Source organism: Gracilinanus agilis, chromosome 1, assembly GCF_016433145.1.
Source record: "Gracilinanus agilis isolate LMUSP501 chromosome 1, AgileGrace, whole genome shotgun sequence".
NCBI classification, from domain to species: domain Eukaryota; kingdom Metazoa; phylum Chordata; class Mammalia; order Didelphimorphia; family Didelphidae; genus Gracilinanus; species Gracilinanus agilis.
In genome coordinates, this window is record NC_058130.1 from 376,887,215 (window position 1) to 376,898,174 (window position 10,960).

Sequence of the window (10,960 nt, forward strand, 5' to 3'; positions counted from 1 at the left end):
GGAATTAAGTTATTTGAAGTCATGCAGTCAATATGCTTGCCATTAGGTTTTAAACCAGCATCTGTGACAAGCTATTGCTGTCACATCAGTAGCCTTATTAAGCTTCATCCCTTAATGACTTGATGAAGGAATTAAAAGAAGCCTTAGAAGACCTGATTTAGCTAGAAAACTGTTTGCTTTCCCTGCCCTGCTAGTGCCTCTCTGTTGTGAAATTGTTAAAAGCCTGATACATCAAAGTATGATAGCATGGTATGCTAGACTAGGAAACCATTATTTCTTGGACTGATTTATACCACCAGTCTGGGGAGAAGTGCTTTTCTTCTCTACGATCACTGACTGACCTTAGAGTTTACAGGAGGTAGTTTGTAGAAAGATTTAAGTTTTTGGGTAAAAGGCCTGAGCTTTCCCAGTGACTAAGCCTAGCAAAGACAACTCCAGTATTTTATTTATTCATTTGAAAAATATTTATTGAATTCTTACTTTGTGCTTCAGATTCTCTTACCTTCCAGTGCCTAAAAATTGCTTGAATAGAAAACCTATAATTCATCAAAAGTTCTAAATGATTAAGATTTGTTTTTACTGGATTCCCAGAGGTGCGCTGAAGTGTTGGATGGGGATCCTTAGATGACAGTGAAAGTTATTATTAATTTCTTTATGAGAATTTTAAATAGCCATCTGTAGTCTATATGTTTTTAAGTGCCCTTACAACATCTTTCCCACTTTTTTGGATGCTTAAAATAAATGTTATCTAGGTTTTATTTTTTAGCATTTTAAAATAATGCGATCTTATGAGCACATTAGTAATCATACTGGGAATACATGTACTTTTAATTTCATAATAAGTATAGTACTGTCAAATTTTTGTGATACCACCTCTAGAAATTTTCATCATAGACTAAGGTAAACAATTGGCATTTTCTATCTTGATTTATTGTTCCAAAACAATTAAAAGCAACTTAGGTGGCTTACTGGATAGAGACCCAGGCTAGAGACAGGAGGTCCTAGGTTCAGATCTGGCCTTAGACACTCCTTGCTATGTGACCCTGGGCAAGTCATGTAACCTTAGTTTTCTACCTCTTAACACTCTTCTACCTTGGAACCAATACACAGGTATTGATTCTAAAATGGAAGGTAAGGGTTTAAAAAACATTTTTTTTAACATGGACAGAATTGTTTTCTAATAACTATAGACAAGAGTTTCACAAGATGGACAGGCCTACATGTTTTAGGATATGCATTATTAGAAAGAATTCCCATATCAAGAAATTTATAGATTTATAGTAATTGGGAATATTCTATTATTGAACTAATGTAATAGATATTTTCATTATGAGTTAGGTGGGTGGTACAGTGGTTAAAAAGACTAGACATGGAGTCAGGAAGACCTGACTTCATATCTTGCTTCAGACACTTATTAACTATCATGGCACCTTTTTAAGCCCCAGTTTCCTCGTCCATAAAATAGATTAATAATAACACCTACCTCACAGGGTTGTTGTGAGGATCAGGTTAAGAAAAAATATGTAGTTCTTTGTAATCTTGAAGTGCTATATAGATGATGGTGATGATGTTGATGATGATGATGAAACTATACAGTATGTATTTGGTGGGCCAAGGTGAATTATAATAGCAATTTTGCTTTTATTTTATAATTCAAAGATAGTTTTATTTGAAAAAGAATTAAAAAAAATTAATTTTTTTAAACCCTTAGCTTCTGTCTTATGATCAATACTGTATATCGGTTCCAAGGCAGAGGAGTGGTGAGGGCTAGGCAATGGGAGTTAAGTGACTTGCCCAGGGTCACATAGCTAGGAAGTGTCTGAGGCCAGATTTAAACCCAGGACTTCCTAGCTCTGGCTTGATTCTCAATCTACTGAGCCACCCAGCTTCCCTCTGAAAAAAAATTAAAGCACCTTTGTCAGTTATTAATAGATTATTTTTGGTGTTGTTCTGGGCCTTTGATTTCATTAGTAGTGGAAACTTCCACTTACAGGACACAGTGACACCCTCTTTTCAACCACTGATTTTTGAAAGTTAATGACTTAAGGCACAGAGAGGTTAAAGGGACTTAGTGAAGGTGAGGCAGCTAGTATATATTTTAGAGGTGAGAACTGGACCAAGGATTCATGATACTCTATACATTACCACTGCCTCTACTCATGGATAAAAGTATGAATTTATTTAAATTAACAATTATAAAAACTAATTATGGTTGTCTTTGAAGCAGCTAGATTTCTTTCTCTAAAAATAATTTTAAAGTAGAAACTTTTCTTTGGAAATTGTCTGTGCTGTATTTATTTGGCATATATCTTAGTTGCCTTCAAAATAAGAATATCATTGGTTTCTGATAATCAGGTTAACTTAAAAAAAAGTTCAAGTAGGAGATTAAAATATACTCGAAAGAAATGTTTATGAAAAGTTTTAAAATAATACACATATTTAAATATGTCAGATACTTTTATGGGAAAATCAGACAGAAGGAGTTGTGGTTGCTTAGGCATTCAGAGTAAGTTTTACTAAAAGATTTGAAAGCCTCAAAACAGCAAGAAAGAATAGGAAACATTTTTGTTAGGGAACAGCTGTAAAACATTACTAAAATGAACCCTTAACACACAGTTATGCATACATGTATTATTAAGGTCTGAAATTGGCTGAGTTTTTTTTAATAAACTTTTTTGTATAACCAGGGAAGTAAAAGTTGTCCCTGCATTGTAGGGAGTCTTATTTTATAATTCAGATTTTGTTTTAAATCTTCTGTGTATACTGTAAAAAGATTGGGGCACCAAGGATGTTAAATAAAACCTAAATGGTTGTGGGTACACACACTGGGTTGAAGGAGAGACAGGACCAGGACAGGGAGACCAGAGTTCACTGCTAAGCGGGTATTAACTGTTAACTGTCAGAATGGCAGTTGGCCCAGCTCACCCTAGGCCAGAGTCTGTGGAACCAGCAGGCAAGGTAAAAGTTTTAAACAGTTTAATTATGAGAAACTAAAAGGATGGGATAGGGGATTCTACACTAAAACCAAAATGGCAAAACCACAGAGCAAGGGGAGGACTTGACTTCCCTAATCTTAGTGATCTAAGCAGGCAGGGCTCATGGAGCAGTAATGGAGTTTCTGGGAAGGCTTCAAACCTGGTTCCAGTCAGGTTTGACCAGCACAGCTAATGGGTCTGAGGGTAGCTTTGGGGTTCTCACGGTAATCCACAGATGATCACAGAATGCCAAAAGCCAAGGTGGTCCAAGATACCCAAGTAGAGAGAGTGTGCTTGAGATGCTGTTCACCAGATCCCAAATCCTCCTCCACTTGGTGCTGCTCTGTAGGTCTTGTCCCCTTGCTAGATGCCACCACCACTCAGGATTCCAGGGAATCAGGATGCAGGGTGTCCTTAACTTTGAAATCTCCCAGGGCTAACAACAGTTTGTGCCAACCACTAATGGAGTCTCTCTCAGAGCACAAGCCCTACTTCCTGCTCCTTCATTCCATCTTGGAATGCTCCAGCCCTTCCCGCTAGGTCAACCTTAATACTTAATTACTAACTAATCTTCCTCACAACAATACTATCGTAGGATTTGTGGCCAGCTGTGTGAAATGAGCTCTAGAATCTGCCAGTGATCCTGAATTATTTGGTTTCCCCAGCACCTAAGGAGAACTTGGGCTCATGGGCCCTCTTGACCTTATGTGGGCAATGTTTTTTCTTGATCTGGTTGACTTGATGGGATTGAAATAGGGACTCATTAATTTCTAAAGAAAGTTATCTAGAGAAGTTTAATATTCCCCTTCTCTTCCTTCCCTTTTTTCACAAGAGCAAAGGTACATAGGGTTAAAGTGGAAAGCTGGCTAGTTCTCCCAGCATCAGGCTGTACTTCAAAGAAAGTGTTTAAGCTTAAGTAACTCTTAGAGCTAGCATCATTGCCTTGGAAATGTGGTCATGAAAAGCACACTTTTTTCTTTATGGCTATAAATATTTGTATTTAGAAGAAGAAAGTATTATATTTTAATGTTTTAAATAAGAGAATTCTAGTTATTTGGTGGGGGCAAGGAGGGAGGGACAAAATCTTCTAACTCACAACATAAATGGGAGAGAGTTGAGCAGGAACAATAACAGCATTTAAGGATAACAAAAATTTTTACTCAGAAAGAGAAACATAAAAAAAGATACTTGTCTTAGTTTTTATTTTTTTTGAGGAAAATAATTGTTAGTTTGTGACACTAACTGATGAGTTGGATCCTTTTTGTTCTTTTTCTTTTCTTGATGTAGGTTCTGATGTCTCTTCATGAAATGTTCCCTGCGGTTCATGCAGCAGAAATGGCTGTTCAGAGAAATCCACATTCATGGGAAGCTTGGCAAACTCTGGGACGTGCTCAGCTAGGGTTAGGGGAGATTGTCTTGGTAAGGAAACATTCTCCAAATACTGAATAGCATGTTTATTTGAAGTTATATTTAATTGGATAAACCTGAATATAAAAGCCTATTCATTTATAGAACTCACATGAATTGCTCATAGAATTATAGACCTGGATAGGTTCTTCCCCAAGCTGTGCCAGCATCCTTGACTGAAAAGACTTCAAGTTCCTTCCTAGGAACAAACTCTGTTCTTTGAGGAAAAACCTAGTTAAATATGGAGACTCTTACCACCAAAATTCTCTGGCCTGGGTTATCGATGAAGAGAGAACAAGTACAATGTACAGCTTTTGTTGTAACAGTGACAGAGTGGCACAGAAGCAGTTTTTGCTTTTGGAACTCTAAATTTCATATTTTTGTTCATTGACCAAAGGAATGGACATACTGCTGGGAAGGAATTAGGTCATAGCAATCTTGGCATTCTCTCTGTGAACAAAAGATGACAGAAAGAGACTGTAGCTAAACGCAAGTATGACTCAAAGACCCTCCTGGAGAGGCAAATGATGAAACTGCAAGAATTGTTTTGTAAAAAAACAAAAACAGTTTTTCTATATTGTTTTGATATTGATACCAAAATAACAATTAACGTCTTTACATTGCCGTAATTTCTCCTACTATTGCTTTCTCCTCTCCTTTCAGAGAGCCATCACATTTAATAAAGATTATTTTTTTTTAAACCCTTACCTTCTGTCTTGGAGTCAATACAGTGTATTGGCTCCAAGGCAGAAGAGTGGTAAGGGTAGGCAATGGGGGTCAAGTGACTTGCCCAGGGTCACACAGCTGAGAAGTGTCTGAGGCCAGATTTGAACCTAGGACCTCCCGCCTCTAGGCCTGGCTCTCAATCCACTGAGCTACCCAGCTGCCCCCAAAGATTAGTTTTTTGAAGAAGAATAATAAGAAAAAAATCTGCTTAATACATTGAAAAAAATCTGAAAATATATGCAGTGCTCCTCACCTATGGACCTCTGAAAAGGAGTAGGGTGTCGGGGGATGTCTTCTCTCTTATATTTAAATATGAATGCATAGAATGAAAAATTCTAAAAAATGAAAAATTAGAGGAAGTTCTGGAAATCTCGAGAAGATTCTCCAAAACAAGTCAGTATCTACTTTGATACTCGGTAATATAAATGTAAAGATGGGAGTAATCAAGCACAGTGAAAAATATGTTGGGAAATAAAAATTTAGGAATAAGGAATGAGAGAGGCCAAATACTTGTAGACTGTATAGAAGTCTCATGCCTATACAACATAAATACTATTTGAGAAAAAGAATCTTTAGGCTCTGGACATGTCAAGCATCAAATAACATCACAAAAAAGGAAATCGATTACATTTTAATGATTTATTATTCATATGGGAAGGATTCCTTAATTAGCTGTCTGAAAACAAGATTGCTAACTTGTTCAAACAAATATTAGAATTTATATAGATAGATGAATAAACTTGGTAAAAAGATATGGTAAGAAATTTTAAAAATTCCAACCTGAACTATTTGGACAGGTTTTCATCACTGAAAAATGAGTAGATGAAGCACCATCATCAATGATGGAAGTGTAGCTGATTATTAATCAGTCACTATAAGAAAGAGAACAACAGAGTCCCAAACCTGACCTATTCAACATTGAGCTGACTCACTTGCTAAGCAGAGAGATATGGCAGTCAAGAACAATACCATTTTAAAATATAAGCTCACTTATAACATCTCCCAGTGTGAAGGATGGTGGGAAATTATGAGGAATAATTTCCTGATGAAATAGTGAGAAGCAGAAGATGGGAAAACCATTTTAAGGAAAGTAGGGTGAGAGAACCTAGAGTCATTTTGAAAATGTTTTAGAATGAACCTGGAAAAAGAGGAGGACCACAAACAGATTACAGATGGGAAATTTTAAATTTGAGAATAGAAGAATTGGGGGAGGGGATGGATGTGGGTGTGGAAGAATGATCCACACTTAGGGACCAAGGAAATGGATGTTCATTTATTTATTTATCTATCTAGCCATTCATTCATTCATTCATTCATTCATTCATTCATTCATTCATTTAAACCCTTAACTTCTGTGTATTGGCTCATAGGTGGAAGAGTGGTAAGGGTGGGCAGTGGGGGTCAAGTGACTTGCCCAGGGTCACACAGCTGGGAAGTGTCTGAGGCCGGATTTGAACCTAGGACCTCCTGTCTCTAGATCTGGCTTTCAATCCACTGAGCTACCCAGCTGCCCCCAATGGATGTTGATTTTTCAGAGAATCTTGAGTAGGAATAGTAAGAAAAGAAGACCAAAAGAAAGTAGGATTATGGAATCAAAGAGAGGTTGAAGATTCCAGGAAAAAAGGAAGTTATTAGTTGTTTTTTAAAAAGCTCAAGTAAGATGAAGACTGAAAAAAGCAATTGAACTTGAACAGCTGAATTGTTGAAAATCTTTGTAAGACTAGAGTCAGAAACTATAGTGCAAGGGGATAAGAAGAGGCCTCTTCTGAAAATTCTTTCTAGATCCCAGCTAAGCTAAGAAGGTACATTAAAAAAAATTACAGTGACATTTCCTAAATAGTTGTTCAGGAATAAAAGTTCAAATATGAGGATGCTGTTCATTTTATTAGAATAAAAAAATTTCTTCCTGCAAGACAAATTGATTATTGTGAAAAGGGGGTCATTTTTATCCACTTTAGACATTTTTTTTTAAGCCACAGTAATCTTTCCTGAAAACATGTCAGTGTTTTTTTTCCTGTCAAATCCATATACTAATTATATCTAAAAGATAGTAAGCTAAACTTACTACATAATTTACTTTTTGTATAGTTTGATTTGTCTTTATTATTTTCATAGAGAGTTAAGAGAGAAGTCCCCAAATACTACAAAAACACTGTTTTTTAATTGACTCCGATGAGTGATAGTAGAATTGGAAATTGCTAGTCTTTTATCATCTGTAGTGTATTGTAGAATATTGCAACATATTCAGCTGTCAAAAGTTTTGTTACTACAGATCTTGTTTTGAGTCAAGATACATTGTCCATTAGGTAATGTAGGTTAAGTTTTGCAAGGATTTGCAAGAAGCCATGCCTTTGGGCAGGGTTTCCAGTTGGACACTTGGAATCTTGGGAGATTCCTGATGCCATGCCAGGGCATGAGACCAGTCGTTGGTTGGCCTGTGCCCTATATAAGGGGGAGAGAGACTGGACCCAGGGACTCATTCTGGAGCCGGGGATCCAGGGTGGAAGGGGTCAAAGCTTTCTCTCCAAAATTTATTGGTCTAGCCAAGTATCAACCAGCATACCTAAAAGTTACAGGATTATTACTGAACTTTAGGGTCAATTATCAGCATCCATCAAATTACAACAGAAGATTTATCCATCTAAATATCTTCATTCAATCTGCAATTTAATTCGTCTATAGGCAGGCAGTATCCACCAAAGCAGGCCAAATAAGGCCAGTGGGCCTTTCTGACCCAGCGCAGCTTTCAACATTCTGAAGCTGTTAGGTCGTATACTTTGAGTTAAGCTTAGACTTCATTTTGGGATTCCTAAAACCCTCTTCCCTTCTCACAGTTCCCCTTGTTGTTTGATTATTTCAAGTAAAATCTTTGTTTATAAAACTCAAACCGGTTACTGACCTTTGTTGGTTGGCCTGGCAACAAGACAGCTTCAAAGGAGTTTTAGGGAATTTGAAGAGACAGAGTGGGATCCAGGTTTACTCTCTGAGGTTGAGATTAAGTACCATCATCAATATTAATAGTTAGATGCGTTATTGATCGTCATTGATATTCTAATGATATTGATTTAGTTAACATCAGTTAAACATCAATTGATACCAGGAGGCTAGTCTTCCTGAAGAACCATATTGTGATTGGTTGAGGGGATTCTACAGGAAGTTTAGTTGAATTATCTGACTTCCTGTTTATACCAAAGGAAAGTTTAAAGCTCCTCTACCATCTAGGATTTTTTGCTTTACTCTTCTTAACAAATTACATCATTTCCATCAAGTCCCTCAAAGGCATGCAAATCCTTGCAAAACTTAACTTATGATAAAGACACTTACTCTAGGTTTACAGTGGTCTGTATAACATTTATTCAACATCATAATCATTTTTCTTAGAGTAGATAACTTGCATTTACCAAGATACTTCAAATTGAGAATTTACCACCACAAAACAAAACTGTTTACATTTATTTTTTTGGAAGAATTCTTAGTTAAACTATATTTTTTGAAAATAAAAAGTCCATCAGCTGAAGAAAAGAAGGAAGGAAGGAAGAAATGAGGGAAATTCCAAGTTCAGAGCATGCTTTTTGTATTGCTTACATTTTCAAAAATTGCCTACTAACATTTTACTCTTACAACTTTCTTAGATCAACCAGAAGGGTTTTTGCCAAACCTTCAAAAACAAGCTTTTTTTGTTGGCCTCTTTCACTTTCATTTTTTTAGACATATTCATTGAAAAACCCCTTTGCCTTCTAAATTTCTTTATTTTTTCTCCATTCATTACAACCTCTTATTCTGTGCTGATAAAAATGTGACTCTACTAAGGATTTTCAGGGTTAAAGTGATTAGCATTTAAGTTCTGTAGGAAAACTATTTAGAAAACAAATGGTGGATTTTCTGTCAAAAAGTAATCTTCTGTTCTACAAATTTGAGCAGTGTAATTATCAACACATTCTTTTGTTTTTTTTAATCTTTACCTTCCATCTTAGAATCAGTGCTGTGTATTGGTTCTCAGGCAGAAGAGTGGTAAGGGATAAGCAGGGTCACATAACTATGTAGTATCTGAGGTCATATTTGAACTCATTACCTCCTCTTTCTAAGCCTGGCTGTCAGTCCATTTAGCCACCTAGCTGTTCCATATCTCTACACTCTTGAAGGTCTTTTGCTGAGCTGCAGGATCCTGAGCTGAGAGATTACTTTGTTATCCGAGGGTTAGGTGTTTTTTGCCCAGATATCCTCTTACAGGTGTGAGAAGGCTGGCTCTTAGAAAAGGGCAAAATGATTACAGCAGTTGCACCATTTATTTCTTCCTTAGAGCTTGGTGATAGGGGAGGAAAACCAAGTATGCACTAATAGAGATCTATTAATCAGAACAGACTCCAGCTCTTAGTCTCTGCTTCTCTGTCCCACTCCTCTCATTTATCACTGCCTTTTGGTATATTTTCAGTGCACAAGACTTTGATAAGAAGTTTCAAGAGCAGTTACTAAGGCCTCAGCCAGTTACTTGCTAGCTTGCATCCTGGGGTATGTCAATGACAACAAATAATATTTTTTATTTAAAGCAATAAATTGTTCCCAGGAAACTCCAGGTATAAAACACAAGTAGAAAATATGAAAAGATATGGCTAGTATTAGATAGATTGACTCAAGGACCATTGATCTCTTTCTTTGTAGGCAATTCGAAGTTTCCAGGTAGCCTTGCACATCTATCCAATGAATCCTGAAATATGGAAAGAAGACCTTTCCTGGGCAAGAACACTGCAAAAGGAGCAGAAGGAAGCACAGAGAGTTAAAAGAACTGAAACACCAGCTGAAGAAATACATTTTTCACCAAAATCAATTCCAGATTATGACTTTGAAAGTGATGAGATTGTTGCCGTTTGTGCAGCTATTGCAGAAAAACAGAAGACGGTATCAGCAAATAAAACGATGGTGATCGTGTCAGCATCAGGGACTGTAGAGACCATAACCGAGAAGGAAGAAGGTGCCACAGTCCCAGATGGTTCTGTTTTTATCAAAGCTCGATAAAGCAGTGCATGTAACTTGAACCTAGCTTGTTGAGCATCTCTTAAAAGTTTTAGCAGCAGAGAAATCCATCCTTAAGAAACAGGGTGAAACCAGTATTTTTGAGATGAGAAATTTGAAAACTTATGGTAGAATCATTGCATAATGTCTGGTCAGCATTTTGATGACTTGTGACTTAGAATTTCAGCCTCAAGAAATGTGAGTAAAATGTTGAGTGATTAGCACATTTTGTTTAGTTTTTGTATGTAAAAGCTGTAAAAGCACTCATTTCACTAATTTGTAACTTGAAAAGTGAAAGAATGTTAAAAATACTGCAGATCCCTTTTATTATTTATGGATTGATATGAAGACCATTGTTGTAAACTGGCTATTCAAACTGATATTTGTTTTTTCAAATTGGAAAAAGTGGCAGGCTTCCCTCCCCATCAAAATATGTTATTATTTAGGTAAAAAGTAGGTTGAACCCAAGAAGAATCAAATATTTAGGCATTGTAACAAATAAGGAGAGTTAATAGTCAAAGTGAAATTGTTATTAGGAATACAGAATATAGAAGTGTCACTGGGAACTTTGGAAACTTCAGCAAAAAAATGTATGCATGCCAACATGTCATAAGCAATTTCTGATTTTTCTCTTAATTCTTATGCATACTTTTGGTTTTAAGAAAGAGAAGAGAAAAATTAGTTGATCTGTTATGAAGTTTCCTCATCAACATTTATCAGATGTGTCAAATTGATGATAAAAAGTATGATTCTGACATTAAAATGTTTTTGTGTAAGAAAAAATAGAATTAATCCTTGTCACAAATGAATCATTTTAAAAACATGGACTTTTGAAATTATTA

The 10,960-nt window shown here is 36.2% G+C and overlaps 1 protein-coding gene across 1 annotated transcript in view; it reads left to right on the plus strand.

Annotated features, from left to right (window-relative positions):
* The window catches only part of TTC33 (tetratricopeptide repeat domain 33), a 32,929-nt gene extending 22,206 nt beyond the window's left edge, over positions 1–10,723 (plus strand). The window contains exons 4-5 of the mRNA XM_044657767.1: positions 4,263–4,394; positions 9,768–10,723. Coding sequence (XP_044513702.1) covers positions 4,263–4,394; positions 9,768–10,121 — 486 coding nt within the window. The 3' untranslated portion in view covers positions 10,122–10,723. The remainder of the gene's footprint in view (positions 1–4,262; positions 4,395–9,767) is intronic.
* The last annotated feature ends 237 nt before the right edge of the window (positions 10,724–10,960 follow it).